The sequence below is a fragment of the Vigna unguiculata genome, chromosome 3 (assembly GCF_004118075.2).
Source record: "Vigna unguiculata cultivar IT97K-499-35 chromosome 3, ASM411807v1, whole genome shotgun sequence".
In the NCBI taxonomy this organism is placed as follows: domain Eukaryota; kingdom Viridiplantae; phylum Streptophyta; class Magnoliopsida; order Fabales; family Fabaceae; genus Vigna; species Vigna unguiculata.
The window spans coordinates 17,644,135-17,660,517 of record NC_040281.1 but is presented as its reverse complement, the minus strand read 5'-3'; the positions used below and the strand labels follow the sequence as shown (position 1 = coordinate 17,660,517).

General features: G+C 33.3%; 2 protein-coding genes across 3 annotated transcripts; one reads left to right on the top strand and one right to left on the bottom strand.

Moving 5' to 3' along the window:
* The first annotated feature begins 820 nt into the window (after nucleotides 1-820).
* LOC114178595 lies at nucleotides 821-10,372 on the top strand. Its single transcript, XM_028064597.1, has 6 exons — nucleotides 821-1,409; nucleotides 1,584-1,798; nucleotides 4,608-4,890; nucleotides 4,974-5,059; nucleotides 5,174-5,265; nucleotides 9,356-10,372. Exons 1-6 carry the CDS (start codon nucleotides 1,104-1,106, stop codon nucleotides 9,601-9,603), a joined length of 1,230 nt encoding a protein of 409 aa, XP_027920398.1. The 5' UTR covers nucleotides 821-1,103; the 3' UTR covers nucleotides 9,604-10,372.
* An 887-nt stretch (nucleotides 10,373-11,259) lies between these two features.
* LOC114178594 (L-Ala-D/L-amino acid epimerase) lies at nucleotides 11,260-15,254 on the bottom strand. Of its 2 annotated transcripts, XM_028064595.1 has the most exons (7): nucleotides 14,568-15,253; nucleotides 13,466-13,576; nucleotides 13,148-13,364; nucleotides 12,685-13,018; nucleotides 12,393-12,454; nucleotides 12,214-12,286; nucleotides 11,260-11,674 (listed from the first exon to the last, which is right to left on the bottom strand). In XM_028064595.1, coding segments are annotated over exons 1-7 (1,329 nt in total). In that variant the 5' UTR covers nucleotides 15,099-15,253; the 3' UTR covers nucleotides 11,260-11,673. The 2 variants fall into 2 exon arrangements, with proteins under 2 accessions (XP_027920396.1, XP_027920397.1); XM_028064596.1 differs by lacking the exon at nucleotides 11,260-11,674 and having other exon boundaries at nucleotides 12,213-12,286; nucleotides 14,568-15,254.
* Between the last annotated feature and the right edge of the window lie 1,129 nt (nucleotides 15,255-16,383).

The following is a 16,383-nucleotide window of genomic DNA, read 5'->3' as shown; positions in this document are numbered from 1 at the left end:
CTAAAAGTAACCTCGACTAAAAACAATAAAAAAATATATATATTTAAGAAACCTAAAAATAAATAAATTTTAACTAAATTATATTTTCTTTTACAAATATAATTTTATCTAAAATTTATATCATAATACACTATTTAATATTTTTTATTTGGATAAGTTTTAAATTTATAAATAAAAGAATTTTTTTAATTTAGTTAATAAAATAAATAATTGAATCAAATAATTCTTTTTATCTTTTAAATTAATTTTAAAGAATTATATAATATATATATATATATATATATATATATTAATATGTATTAATTTTTTTATTTTATACTTAATTATTTATAAAAAACTATGAATTATATATATATATATATATATACATATATATTAATATAGTGAAAATGTAAATAAATATGAGTTGAAGGGCATGTGTTTTTGTGATTACATATCATTTGTAAAATATAATTTATTATATGAAATAAAAAATAATGTAAACCTAACTAATATTTTCAATGAGGATAAACTTAAATAATTTATTTATATTTATATTGAGAGGTAGGTAGTATTCATCCATAGAGGTTGAGCCAAAGAAAAAAACACTAGTCAATGAAGAGTTAGCAGCAACGTAAGGTCATCAAGAGTGGCCCCACAGCTCACACGTGTCCAAATATTGCGATTATTTTAATTTATCGGCATTCAAATATTCAAGTGATGATAATATCGAAGACTCTTTCAGTCTCTTGCATAAAGTCCAACTAATTCAACTAATGCCCCCAAACTTTCAAAGAATTAGTTAAAAACCCCAGGAAAATGGAAAATGACAGAATCTCCACCAACCTTGCTATGCACTCGTTCCTCTCTCTGTTTTCGTTGTAAAGAGAGTGTGGTAGTTTTTCTTCTCTCTCTCGTCTTCTTCCCTTCCCTTTGCTTTCAGCCTTTCCTTTCCTTTCGACCTCTTTCTTTTCTTCGTCATCTATTTTCGATTCCGATTCGGTACTCTTTCTTCTCCCTTTCTTTGTTGTTCCTCTGCGATAACAAATTTTCTCATCCGATACTTTCCTCCGTTTTCTACGCGTGCAAACGGAGGATAACACAGTCCTGAAAACGATTGGAAAATGCTGGGAACTGCACTGCAATTTGGCGGGGTTCGCGGCGAGGATCGCTTTTACATTCCGGTGAAGGCTAGGAAGAACCAGAATCAGCGCAAACAAGGCCAGAGAGCCAAGAATGGCGAACATGAAAACGCCGATTTAACTTTGAAGAGCAAACTCGACGTCTCTGAGAATAGCAATAGCAATAGCAATAGCAATCTCAACCAATCATTGAATCCAACTCTTTCTCCGTCTGTAGAGTCTGTTAGTAATATCGATAGGTTCTTGCACTCTACGATGCCGTTAGTTCCGGCTCAGTATTTCTCCAAGGTTGATCTTAATTTCTCATTTCACTTTCTTAATTTCTCAATTCACTTTTATTATTTTCTTTTGAGATGTTGAGACAGTTGTTGCGAATGTTTTATGCTTAGTTATTCTCGGAATTCTAGTTATGTTTTTATGTGGTTTATTTGAAACTCAAATTTGATTGTGTTGTGGATGTAGACAACGATGAGAGGTTGGAAATTTTGCGATGTGGAGTATCAGTCTTACTTTTCCCTGAGTGATCTCTGGGAATCCTTTAAGGAGTGGAGTGCGTATGGAGCTGGAGTGCCTTTGGTCCTTGATCAAAGTGAATCTGTTGTTCAGTATTATGTTCCGTATTTGTCAGCTATTCAACTCTATGGTCAATCTGCTGAGAAGCCAAGTGCAAAGCCTAGGTATTACCATTTCACGTGCTAATAAGAATTGCTAACTTTAAGACAAGACTCACCATGGGAAACACGATTGAGTTATGGATGGATGCTGCTCTTTTACTTATCGCTCTGAGACTTGTTTGTTTATATTTATGTGTGTTTGTCTGTGTTTGTGCAATCAATTGATACAAGGTTATAAACTTTTATGTCACACGACCTCCTTTTTTCCCTTATGCTCAAATTTCGTATCTTCTGGTTCTGCATTAGATCATGTAGCATCGGTGGATCAAAATCATTTTTATGCCTAAACACCGCATTATTGGACCTGGTTGTGCTCTTTCTGAGCACAATATAGAATGAAAATTGAAACAGCACATTATCTAGCTTAATACAAAATTTTAACGAGTGTTGAAAGTAAATATTACATTAAGCAATAAACATTGCATATAGAATAATTGGAAACCATTTCTTAGGTCTAATTATCAACCGTATAAGAAATAGGGAAACATGTGTATGCTTTTTAGGTTCCGGTTGAAAGGCAACAGTAAAAAATTGAGAAGTAAATGCGTTAGAAATACAAGTGTAGTTATCAGGCTTTGTAAAATGCTTCTCATTGATAGTGAAACTGCAGGGGTTCTTAATGTAGAATTGAGAAAGATGATGTCGTTTTCTGTTTATAATAGTAAATTAGTTGGTTTTTACTCTGTTTTCCATCAAAATTTATTTATAACTATTCCTTTTTATAGAAGTAGTTGTTTGGTATCTGTAAAGAAAATGTTCAAATCTATTAGTTTATAGCCATTTGTTTCTGTGAAGTGTGATCCTTTTGATGCAATGGTGATAAGGTTTCTCCCTTGTTACTTGTTACGTGGAAATTGCATTGCCTTTTTATATAAACAATAGTAATTTACTTTGTTGTTTCATAACACTTTACTAATTTTCCCTTCTCTTCCAATGATTTTTAAAACAAATTTAATCACCAATTCTGATCCTGCCTCTTTCCCCTCCTTGTAAAGAGCAATGAATAACATTTTATTCATTATTCTTGATTTGCCTTGAGGGTTTAATTTATAGATCATGTTATTGAAGGCATAAAATGATATCGTTATAGGATTTTACTCACACAGAAAAACATAAATTCTACTTTAAACCATTTTTGAGGGGAAGCATTTGAAATGGTGCTTTAAAGCACTGATTTTGTTGAACTTACACTTCATGAACAGCTGTCGCGCTTTTACTTTTAGACTGTTTTGTTATAATCTGGACAAAATTGCTGAGGGTATGTATGTGGGCAGCATTTTTTTTAATAATCATTGATCCTGTACATTTTTATTCTCAAATTTTCAATTTATTACTCATGAGGACATCTTTTGCTAATATTATTTGATGTGTTCTTGTTGTGTTCACTTCCCTTCTTTTGAGTGAATTATTTGATGTCCAAGCTGTTAATGAAATGCAGGCTTTTTGCTGTAATGGAGTCATATTTGTATGTGGCATTTTGATGGGTTATAACACTAGGAAGTTACTTTTCAATTAGATTTGATAGCTTTAAGTGTGAAATTATTCACTACTCTAATCATTTATGGACGAGTTAATGTGTCAAGTGGTTTGAGAGTCATAGAACATTATTTCTGTTATTAATATGCTGTGTTTTTTCAGCATCTCCTGTTTTTGTTTTGTATTTTAATTATTTAGACATGGTTGGTTGCAAAATCAGGCTGTTTGCTGGATGAGTGAAATAAATGTTTGTGGGGGTGAGATAATTAGTGTTAGAGATCCCACATCGACTAAATATATGACTAAATTGTAGCATATAAGTGGATGAAAACTTCATCTTATCAAGTCGGTTTTGTAAAGTAAAGTTAGGTTTCAATTCCACATTCTTATTATGGTAGTAGAGTCATTCAAAATTTATTTTATTAAAGTTTGTTGGGTCTATCGTCTCACCAACAATCGGATTCCCCACTAGTTCCACGCTCTAAATGTTCAATCCTCAATGTGAAAGGGTGTGTTGGAGATCCCACATTGGCTAAAGATATGGCCAAATTATAATATATATAAGTGGGTCAAGTCTCACTTTACCAAACCAGTTTTGTAGGGTTGAGTTAAACTGATATTCCACTTTCTTAAGATGGCATTAGAGTCACTTAAATTTTATCATAGTCATGTTTGTTGGACCTATTATGTCACCCGCCATTGAGTTATTCCCTAGTCCCACACTCGAGATGTCAAGTCCTCGATGTTAGGGAATGTCCTACATTGACTAAAGATATAACCAAATTATAGTATATAAGTAGGTGCAAACCTCAACTTATCAAGCCATTTTGTGTGAGGTTGAGTTACACTTATATTTTACCGTCTTAATACAACTATTTGTCGGATGGAAGAGTGAATAAAATTTTGTGAAGGGTGAGATAATTAGAAACATAGTATTTAAGACTATGGAGTATGGAGAGTTGTGTTCTTTTTTATATGGTGTTTAATATGATTACTGGTATTGCCTCAAGGATATCTTTAAATTGAGCTTGGTAGAAGTGAAACCTTGATAAATGGAACAAATAAGTCCACTATCAATTGATTTTAACTTTTGATGGATTAATGAATCATTGTGGATCTCAATGTATTGGATATGTATTAAAGTTTTGTATTTATTCTCTCTCTTTTTGGCTACTGCTTCTTTTATGCAGTCAATCTAATAAAAAATTTAATTGACTTTTGCTGTTTTCATAATTTGTTATATAATTATAACTTACAAGTGCTATGGGAGTGTGCACTATTGTTATTTAGCTTGTAACTAATCAGATATGAATTTCTTAATTTCTTATGTCATTAGGTACACCAGTGAAGATAGTGATGGTGATTACTACAAAGATTCATGTAGTGATGGAAGTAGTGATAATGAATATGGAAAAAGGACCGAGTTTACAACACAAAGTAGTCAATATCTAACAGGTGGTGTCTCATTGCAAATGAATAGATTATCTATAAACAACAAACGTAGTGCAGTGCAAGAAGGATTTTCTAGTGATGATAGTGAAACTGGGAATCCTCAAGATGTCCTTTTTGAGTATTTGGAGCAACATCCTCCGTATAGCCGGGAACCATTGGCTGATAAGGCAATTACTGATCCGTAGTTAATGTGTGGCTTATTTACCCATAATCTGATCCGTGGACCTTATACTTTTTAATATTTTGACAGATACAAGATCTTGCACGCTATTATCCTGCCCTCAAGTCATTGAGAAGCTGTGACTTATTACCAGACAGTTGGATGTCTGTGGCCTGGTAATCTAATGTGTCATCACTTTTTTCCCATTCTTTATTTTTCAGAACATTAACTTCATCTAATTTCATAACTATTTTTTTCATCCATTTACATATTTTAATGGTATGTTCCAGGTATCCTATATATCGAATACCCACTGGTCCAACTTTAAAAGATTTAGATGGGTGCTTTCTAACATACCATAAACTCCATACACCCTTGACAGGTAATCATGGACCTTTAAGCCTATATTTGATCACTAAGTGTTGCTTATACATCACTAATGGTAGATTAAATGTACATGTGCGTTTTGAGTAAAAAGTCCCATTTTTGTTGAGACTGTGTCATCGTTTAAGTTCCTTAACAATGCAAAATGCCATGATTTAGTCTCTCAAAATGGTGCAAAATGTTATCATCTAAATTAGGACTTAATTACTCTCAGTTCTGTCTCAAATGAAGGATCAATTCGATGATACTTTACAGAATATTTGCAAAAACAAAACGGTTCTATTTTTGTCAACTAATATGAAAGATGGGTAACTGCTCCACTAGCATTTATTCAATGGACTGCATTCTTTCTTTTGGTTTTTTTTTTTTTCACATCCCTTACAAGTACTTGCTCAGCAGTCAGCACAAATCATAACTGTAAATGCAATTTTTATTCTGCTTTATCCATGTGTTACAAAGCTCTTGAAAGAGAAATGAAAGTCTTCCAAAAGCTAACAAAGCACTTGAACAACAGTTAAGTGCATGTCTGGATTGGTGCAAAAGCATGCACTGTCACATTTTCATGTCCAAATGTACGTGTGATGCAAAGCTAGTATTATACGCGCTGAAATGATGCGCATCCATTTTTTCTGAACAACCAAACACATTAAATATCCATAAATAGAAGAACAGATCCTCCTACAAGTGTTTCCTCTTTCCTTACAAACTTTCAGATTGTGTGAATGATGTTTTCTCTCCTTATTTCCCCCCTATTTGCCTAACAGATAAACTAACCACTCTTCCCTCTTCAACAATCCCTAACTACTTTTGCTCTTCTTTTTTGTCCTTACTGAATGTGTATTTTTGAAATGAAATAGACACTCTAAATTTAAGATGGGTGACATATTGGTTACTTTGACAAACAAAGTATGGGCTGGGGTAGTTGAGAAAGAGATTGTTTATTAATCACAGTTCTTCTTATTAACAAGTTAGGTGGCTGTTCTCCCGTTTTTGGTCAAATCGTGTCAAAACCAATTTTAAAATGCCTAGGTTGCTTTAGAGTTTTTCAATACCATGTCATTGGTGTGGAAAATCCACCAGTTTTTGTTTGTAGCAAGGTCTACCGTGAAAAGCACTTCTTTTTTCATCCATAATTCTCTTATTGGAGACCTTGTTTGAGGGGACTAAGTGCGGTACCACACAGAGTAATGACTTGTTTTCATAGGCTTCGATGCTTTGCACATTGCATTTTCGTCTTAGCATTCAAGTATATGGCTGATGTTTTATCTAAAATGTGATATGACAATGGTATTGGTTACTTATGCTAGTTCTTTCTTGTTTAGCTATTTCAAGCTAGCTTATAGCGTGTACTTATTTATGTAGAGTACCATAGTACATGTCCCTTTCTTTGAATATCATCTTTTGGGAAATTCTCGGTACGCATATTTATATGGAAATTGACTGCATTTATTTGCCAAGTGTGCAACTAAGAACAGAATAAGCACAAATCTGCAACTGACTTGCAACTAAATATTTTGTTTGCCTTCTAATGACGGATGATTTGATAGACAAGGAATGACACGGGGATTTCATTTTGCAATTTGAATTTGACTACCTCCACCACTACCATACCCTTTTCCTGCAGTCAGCTATATGGACCAACTGATGTCATCATACTTTACTGTATATCTTTTCTTTAGATAAAATATTACCTCTACATTCTTTATAATGGTTTCACCTTTAGTTTTTTTTTTTTTTAAAAAAAGAAAACCCTCTTTCTACCTCTAGCAATAGGCTACCTTCCATCTGTTTTACACTTCTTAATGGGTCTCCTACAAATCTTCTCCAGACATCCCAAATCGCTTAAGGTGAACTACTGGAGTTTTCTGTACAATATTTATTACCTCAACTCCTCTATATTGCATCCATTCCCATTCTTATTTTTTCCAGTAAGTCTACTCACCCGAGGCAACATTCTCATCTCTGTCATGTGGAATTTATTCTCTCATCGGTTTTTTTATTGCCCAACACTCAATTCCATACTACATCACAGGACCTATAGCTGCATGGAATACTTTTCACTTAAGCTTGAGGGATACCTCTTAGTCATACATAACACTAGAGATGCTTTATTTCATCCAGCCTGCTTCAATCCTGTGGATTAGATCACCATCTATCTATATGTCATTTTTCTATGATGAGCGCAAGATACTTGTGCAATTTGTGATAATGGCCTCCAATTTTTCCTAAACTTACATTCCATTCTCCGTACAAAGTTTATTATAGATCCAAATATAAATAATTGGTTCGGATTTTAAATCCAAATTCTTCCTTTCTAAAAAAAACTCGTTTAAATGTTTATAAATAAGTTTGGTACCAATTTTGAAACTGGTAGTCTTTTCAGTATCAGTGTTATAACCAAAATCATTTAAAATTATTATATATTTTCCAAGAATATTATATTAGAATGAAAATGTTGGAACTTTTCATATTTCATTCATAAATTTTGCAATTAATTAATAATCTAAACCAAACCAGTTTTTTTTTTTTTTTTTTTTTTTTTTTTTTTTTTTTTTTTTATATATTTGGTACACGCTCACTATATAGCTAGGTACAATATTTGATACAGTCGAGTGGTACGTCTTGAGTGTGAGTGCGCATCATTTCCTAATGAGAGCAAATGGTAATTACTTTGTTTATAAACATGATATCAATTACTGTGTTTTGGTAAAATTATAGAAGTATGTTTCCTAAACATGAAAATGTTTTTAGTTAGATTGGCTCTACAGCTTTCGTGTAAGTTTTTCTTATAGAAAGATAATGGAATACACTTATTAAATGTTGGAAAAAGAAAACATATAACGAAAGTATGAAATATTTTTATTTTTTATTTTTTATTATTGCACTAAATCAAAGAAATACAACACTAAGTACAATACTTAAATGATATACATATGTGTATATGCATAGTTACTTTTATTGGTATCTATGTTTTTATCTTCATATTGCTAATAATTATAAAATTGAACTAGGTAAAATACACCTGGAGGATATGTTCTCAAATCATGTTTGATATATGTTTTATTAAACATTATATAAACAAGTGCTGCTCATTCATCTATACAAAACGTTTCACACTAAATATCACTACTTTTTCATCATATCATATTGCCTATTATTAGGTTGAATAGAGTTTGATGTCCAATGAACATATATGTTATCCTTTATTTTAAATTATTTTGGATTTACGCTTAATGTTTTTAAAAGATGCTGGTTTTGAAATTGGTATCAAATCAAACCCTAAACTACCCAAACTATTTTATTTTATTAAATATGGATTTGGATCTATAAAAATCTAAACTAGTTTTCTTAGGAAAATATAAATTTGGATTTAATTCTAATTCATATTTTTTTTTATCTATAATGTATTGGATTAGTCCAGTAATAGAACATGTCTAATTTTATGGATTTTTTCCCAACCATAATACCAATTAGGACTATATTATATACAAAAGAGACTGTTAATTCTTAGATATACTCAGTAAGCAAATCCAAGACTCAGCAAGTCATAACAAGTTGAGCTGATGCAAATATATTGTTACAGGAAATTTGCTGTGACCCCACTCTGTGTTCTCACTTCTCACTTATTTTTTACCCCCTTGTATATATCTCTGATTACTTATGAACTCTTTATTCTCGAAGGCCTTCCAACACCTCTCTTCTATTCTATTGTATGGTTTTTCCTAATTAGTAAGTGACCACATAAAAGTCATTTTTATTCCTCTAATATTTTACCATCAATCATTGTGGCAACTATTATGCTTCCATCGTCCCTCTCCAGCATAAAGCAAACAGAATATTAGTATCGTTTGTTGTCTTGATCTCTTAATGCATGGTCATTTACCCTCAATTTGAAATTGACATATATGGAAAAGCAGAAGTTAATCCTTAATCTTATTGTGCAATAATACTTGCTGGTTGATGTTATTTCAACGTATAGCAAAAACAGTGCTTTGTCCCAGAAACATGAAATAGTCGCTGCTTGATCTCACTTTGGTGAAATACTGACTAGTTTATTGTAAAAATTTTCTTTTTATTACACTTTGCAGGAAGTGGTTGTACTCATGCTCCAACACTTGTTTATCCCAGTGAGATCGATGCTGCACCAAAGATTTCTATACCTACTTTTGCAATGGCTTCCTATAAGTTAAAGGGGTCTATTTGGATGAAAAAGGGAGGTGGTGAGACTCAACAAGTGAGTTCCTTCTTGCAAGCTGCGGATAAATGGTTAAGGCTTGTTCAGGTTAATCACCCGGATTTTCAGTTCTTTAAATCACATGGCACCTATCATAGATGAACTGAATAAGAAGACTTGGAATTCCTGCTTTTGGCTAAAATTGAGCCTTAATTTCTGTTCATTGCTTAGTGCAAACTTGATAAAAAAACTATCCATCTGTAGAGGTTTTGATGGCGTGATGACTGCATAATTGTGGATTCTTGTGATATGCCTAAGCAGTACAAAAGATGAAGCCGATATCAAGCAATGAACTTAGAGGTTGCTTAAGTGAAAAAGAAAAAGAAAAGACGTTTTATACGAAGGAAAAACTCAGATAAGTGGAAGGTTCTAATGAAATGAGAGAGAAACTAGAATATGGCGAACTAGTTCGCAGGAAGGATGTATGGGATTAAGCCAAACTGTACAAGCCTTTTGGTCAATAGTGGTAGAGATCCCCTTAATTTCTAGAGATAAATATTTACAGATGTGATATAGAAGAAAATGGTTGAAATGCTAAGATTTTGCTGTGTTACGTGGCCCAATTTTGGCACTATATCTGATGATGAAGATGTTGTTCTGATGATGGAAGAGATGCTAGTGTAAGTGTACACTACTGTTTTAAAGTAAGTTTTAGACTTACGGTGTTTAATTGTTTGACTTACCACAGCTACTGGGCTAAACTTGTTCTTCTAGACTTAAAGATGTTCATAATTAGCTCGATATTGGTGGAATGCTCTGTAGAGAACGTGTGATATTAATCATGTAGGTATCAGTTTTCACACTGGTGAATATGAACTAGTTGTATTGTGAAACGGTATGAAAAATATTTTTCAGATTCCTTGCTTTAAAAGTGCGGAGTATTTGGTATAATAAATGATCAATTGGCCACACAGTTACATAGCACGCCTCATGCCATACCGAATTTGCTTCTATGTTGTAGAATTGTGCAAGGTGCATTAGAGTACAGCTTCAGGGAAGCAGAACTCGGTGAGGTGCATATGTAACTAGGTCAACCAAAAAGTATCATGTTTTAGATTGAAATTCTCCAACCATGGTTTTGGAGTATACAAATGCAAATAACTTTTTCTCAAATTGTAGAATGGGACTTTAAAACTCGAAACCGAACGTCTCATAGACTATTTACTACATACTGCACATTATACATTCCGGATCCGAACATTTTTTTACGGTTAAATATGTTTTTCATATCATTTAATTTGCCTATTTGATCTTTATAATTTTAGATAAGTGCAATAATGGTTCTTATTGATAGATAGCGTTAATGTTTCGTCTACATGGCTAATGATATTCCACTTTAGACTTGCACATATACACATAAGGTATAGGTATTTTGTTTGCAGCATGTAAGAAAATCCCCTTGAACCTTGTGTACTTTACGAGTAAATGTGTAAGTTAGTGGAAATCGTCAAGTCACAAGGCAAAATGTTAATGTTGGTCGTCAACAATTTAATCTGTTTTTTTATAACTGGTAGGACATAAATACATTAATTATGTGTTAAGGCTATGTTTGAATTAGTGAAAATGATGGATTGAAGTGAGATGTAATGATATTTTAATACTTTGTTAAGTTTGAATAAAATGGAATGATAAACAACGAATGAGTGAAATAATTCGATCGAATCTAAGTCTACTTTTAGAACCTTGCAAATTTTATCTCCCACCTATTTTCCCAATTTTGGAGATAGAATAACTTGATTAGGTGAAACAAAAAAAACAAAGTATCAAAATCACAGCTTAAATTATTGAAATCAACAGCGCAAAATTCAAGTCTAATTTCTAAAATTTGCTGTCTTTCCATGTCCATATCATATCATCATAATGTGCGATTCCTAGCTCTTATTTGGTGCAAGACATCTAAGAGTAGTTTCTTTTCCAGAATTAGGTGAGGAATCGATTACACATAGTTGTCGTGGATAGGTACTTACTAGCTGCTCATTCCGCACAAGAAATCTTCATGAATGGTTGTTATTGTAATATTTAACGCTAAGTTGTCACAGTTGCACATCTTATTATTCATGCACAAGCCCATCAGTGGTTATTCTTCATTTCTTACTCAATTCTCTAACCTTCTGACCAACTTGTCCATTTATGCTTTTCCAGATTCTTGTGTTGGCATAAGCATCTCTATCATCTGCGCATAATTTAATCAAGATGTCAATAATGAAGGTAGCATATACAAAAAGTCATTACATGTCACATAGGTACTATTAAGACTCCACCCCTCCACGTTCGAAACAACAAATTTGATTCATCCTATTGTCCAAAATAAAAACATTCGAAAAAACATTTTCTTCATTCTGGCCAGAATAATTGAGGTTAAATGTAGGCTTTGAAATTCTGAAAGCTAGTTCAGCCACAAGTTGGTTTTATGTCTCTAACATGCCTTGTCATGAAGAACACTTTTGTGCTTGTAAGGTGGAAATTCACTGAATTTGAAGAATATGACTAGCAAAGATCCTTAAAGTATTGTTATTAGGTGAAGAGTTGAAAGATTGGCTTCTAATCTTCAGTAAGTATTTTTCTTTCCAACAGAACATAAGGCTTGAACAGTTTCCTTCTAAGATGTAAATCATTCTTATCCTATGAATCTCACACCAGAGATCACCAAGCATATATTAGGAACTATGGTGGATTATCTAGAGTCATATTGTGCCAGAAATCACAACTTACTATGCAATGTTGTCCCAGTGAAGGAATCCACCATGTCCCCTAGCGTTTGAGAACTTGTAAGTGGCACCTGAAACTGTTCAGGAGAAATACTACGTGTCATCATCAGACTGGAAACATATCATTCAAACCAACATTTACAAGAAAACTTCAAATTTATTTGAAAATTAGGCAGACTGTACCTTCATAACCTTCAAGAACCGGATCATCTGATAGCAGAAGTGGTGTATCTAAGTCAATGAACCTACAAAAGAGTGTAGAATATTTAAATGCATCAATTAAATTAAACAGAAGGAAAATAAGATGAACCTATGTTCAGATAAACTTCTCTAAAACACTTGTAAAAGAAGATTCTATCATAAGTGAAAAACCAACTTACACAATTATGATTTAACTTAGAAAATTTTCAACTTATATTTCTCTAAAAGCTGATGTATATAGAAGTTTATGAATGAAAAAATGGGTTATACATACTTAAAGCATCCAAGGCCAGCAGCAAGTTGGCCAGCAAAACCCATAGCAAGTCTAGTCTCAACCATACCACCAATCATCAAATCTAATCCTGCTGCTTTTGCCTTTTCAATAATTTCAAGGGCACCCATAACCCCAACTTTGGCAAGCTTAATGTTAATGACATCTAAAACATTCCCTTCCACAATTTTGTAAATATCAACTATACTTCTGCAACTCTCATCAGCTGCAACAGATACACCATATCTCTCTCTTGCTATGTTACTCACATACCGAAGACCATCCCAATCATCTCTGTGAACTGGTTGCTCAAATAGAATAGGAGTCAACCCCATATCTGCAATACAATAAATAAATCTAAAATATTCAAACAAAGTTTCATTACTGTATTAGTGCATGTGTGCTACCATGTTCTCACAAGATATTTGGATGGACAAAAAACTTTAACTATGTAGTAGTTTTTAACCATGTAATTTCTCAAGAACTTCCACTGCCTCCTCAGAATTATACCCTTCATTAGCATCAAGAATAAACTGACACTCGGGGTGGGCAACACGTATAGCTTGAAGCACTTCTATATCTGCATTGAGATTCTTTCCCACCTTCAGCTTTAAAGTCTTAAACCCTTCTTTGTAGTACTTAGAAGCCAATTCAGCTGCTTCAGCTGGAGAAACAATTGGGATCTGCAAATATAAGAAGGATTAGATTTCCTTCTATCAGATAGTTCTTCTGAATAACTATTTTCATTACAAGCATTTTGTTTGAGATTGAAAAAGAACTTAACTGTTATGTCAGTGGTTATGGTATTAGAAGCCCCACCAAAAAGCCTCCACAATGGCACACGAATACTATTTGCAGCAGCATCAATTATTGCCATCTCCACCCCAGCCCTAACCTTTAATCACAGAAGGGAACCCCTTGAGTTAATCAAATGATTTTACTAACACATTGATTAGGAAAGTGAGCTTTGATTTTCCATGAAAACGTAACTGCTAGTTTCTTAAAATAAAATAAAAATAAAGATGGGGAAAAGAGGTTAAGTCCTATATCTATCAGTAAGGAAAGATCTTAATGGCAGATCTGATGTACAAGAATCCATGCATGCATGTAATGCAAGTCTACGTACACAACACCTCACTTATTTATGACTGCCATTACTCATCCTGGCAAATGAACCCTAATCAAGACGTGATATATTTTGCTGTTGCTACCTGTTTAAAGTTTTACATCTACTAGAGATAAATAAAAATTCAGAACATATATGCATATAGTGTTTGAATGTAATCACACTAAGAATCACACCCATGCCAAATCAAGCATGCCGTACAAGATTCTCAGTGATAGAAAGATCTAACATCTGGACTCTTTATTCTTTTTCCACTTTCCTCTCTTCACGGCAAGATATTATCATTCTTTCATAGTAAATATAAAAAGAGAATGCATTATTCTGGAAAGAGAGTGCGACCGATTCAAAGAGGGGACTAAGAAAAGACTTTTTCCCTTCTTTCTCTTGAATAATGTTATAATATAGACTCTACAAAAGAAATAAGCAAAGAAAGATGTGACAAAATAGTTTCTTAAAATCAAGGAATGAAGAGAAATAGACCAGTGGTCCAAAATAAAAGTCACACAAGGGAAAGTTCAGGCAAATACAACCCCAATACGAAATTCAAATTTTCTAAAAATATGCTACTCTCCTTTCATGTCCTCAGCGATCAAGTAGAAAACTGAAACTGTTACTCAAAATTCAAGGAATTTGCCTGAAAAAGGTTCAAAGAGACCATTTTAAAAGCACAAAACGTGATAAAACCAATAGAGAGAGGATTAGAATGATTAACAACAAGAGAAGCAGAAGAGAAAGTTGAACACAGATTATTCTGACTCACTGAAGCAAATTGATGCCCAGGAAGAATAGCAGCAATCTCCCCAAGCATGGAACCCAAGGTTAGTGCAGGGCATCTCCTCAAGAAGGCACATGCCTCAGAAGCCTTGGCCATGGCGGTGGTTTGGTCCTCTGCAGTAACAAAAGGCAAAATCGGTGCCTCGCCCCACCCCACAGCACCATTGCTCAACTCAACTCTTATGGCCACGTTCTCCACCTTGTCCAGTCTAGAGGTAGCAATGGTAAAAGGAGCGATTAAGGGCACATTCAGTTGCCTATTCTCTGCTCTGTGCACATCAACAGTGAATGTTTCCAACAAATTTCTGAATCCGAAGGTGATGGGTGCTGCTGTAGGTGTAGCAGAAGCCATGATCTTTGCAGAAGGACCAGAATTTTTGGCAAAGCACTTGATGAGTGTGGAGGAATTGGAGTTCTTTGGGTTGTGGGACAGTGACTTCATCAAAGTTGAGTCCATTGGGTGTTGTATTATGCAACTTAGTGTTTGAGACATGTTGGATCTTACGATTGGCAGCATATGATTAGGTTGTGAAAAACCTCTCTTTTTGCAGCAACTTGTGATTATATGATATGCTCTGCTATGTTGGGAATTTCAATATTTAATTCTAACCGAGGTCATTTTTGCCTGCTGTGTTCTTCCTCTTGTTTTCTTCCTTCCATCACTACACCTTTATGCTCATTTTTTAAAGGTTGTCTTTTTAATAATTCGTGATTTGAACTATTAAAATAGTACCACGTTAAGTTCTATCAAACTAAAACAATGACCAAACAGAACTACTATACAACTTCAATTCGGGGCGTCAATCCTCTACGTTCGACCGTACTATTGCCAACTTTTTAGTATGACTTTTTCAACAAATTTATATTTATTAAGAAAACTAATGAATTTTAGGTGTAATAGGATTTTCTTTCTCGATTTTTGTTTAAATTATTCGACGTGGTCTCTCAATCTAACTTTCTTTTGTCTTAATATAGACTTATTTTTATTAAAAAGAATTAATATATTTCTTTCATTAAATTAATCTTAATATTTTGTGACAATGTGACACTACAAATAATATCTGACGGTATAAATAAAATATGTCATCTTAAATTCAATCACTTTAATGTCGTATCTTAACAATGTCAACATAAATTCAATAAAAAAATTACATTAATTTTCCTTCCTAAAACTTTCTTTTTAGTTTAAATAAATATTAGTTTGTCTTTAATTAATTAATTTTTGTTGATGGTTTAGAAAAATAGAGTTTTCATAAGAATATGATTAAAAGGTTAATTTTAAGAGTGTTTTAATTAATGCAATTAGTTTGACTTTTTTAGATCTCCCTTTTTAATAAAATTTTGTTTTCAGGAAGTCCTTTATTTTTGCTAAATTGCATGTGAACCCTTAATCCAAATTTCTCTTATTTGCAGATTGGCCCCTAGGGAGTCATTTACTACTTGGACCAATTAAGAGGAAAAAGAGAGAGAGTGAAGGTTGCCATTGTTCTACACAATAGGGAGAGAGAATTCAGAGTGAATATTGTGCTATTGATTGAAGCATAGGGGTTGAATTGAAGAGAGCTAAGGTAAGCCATTAGGAGTAAGGAAGAAGTCAAGAATATTCAACTTAAGCAAGGAAACCAAGTTAGGGGAGCTGGACTCCGTGGTTTATTTCATGTCTTTATTTTAGATGATGATTGAGTATTTAAGAGCATGAATTGTGATATTTCTGCAAAATTGCAAGTTTCAGGAATTTTTCTAGAAACTGTCTAGCGGGCCTTCAAAGTCGTCAGACGGCTAATACCATTTTCTATGCATTT

Coding starts and splice junctions, on each gene's coding strand:
- LOC114178595 (XM_028064597.1), top strand. CDS start 1,104: ATGCTGGGAACTGCACTGCAATTTGGCGGGGTTCGCGGCGAGGATCGC. Junction 1,410..1,583: donor CGGCTCAGTATTTCTCCAAG/GTTGATCTTAAT, acceptor TTGTGGATGTAG/ACAACGATGAGAGGTTGGAA. Junction 5,060..5,173: donor AGTTGGATGTCTGTGGCCTG/GTAATCTAATGT, acceptor GGTATGTTCCAG/GTATCCTATATATCGAATAC.
- LOC114178594 (XM_028064596.1), bottom strand. CDS start 15,098: ATGCTGCCAATCGTAAGATCCAACATGTCTCAAACACTAAGTTGCATA. Junction 13,577..14,567: donor CTGGGCATCAATTTGCTTCA/GTGAGTCAGAAT, acceptor CTGTGATTAAAG/GTTAGGGCTGGGGTGGAGAT. Junction 13,019..13,147: donor AGTTCTTGAGAAATTACATG/GTTAAAAACTAC, acceptor ATTGTATTGCAG/ATATGGGGTTGACTCCTATT.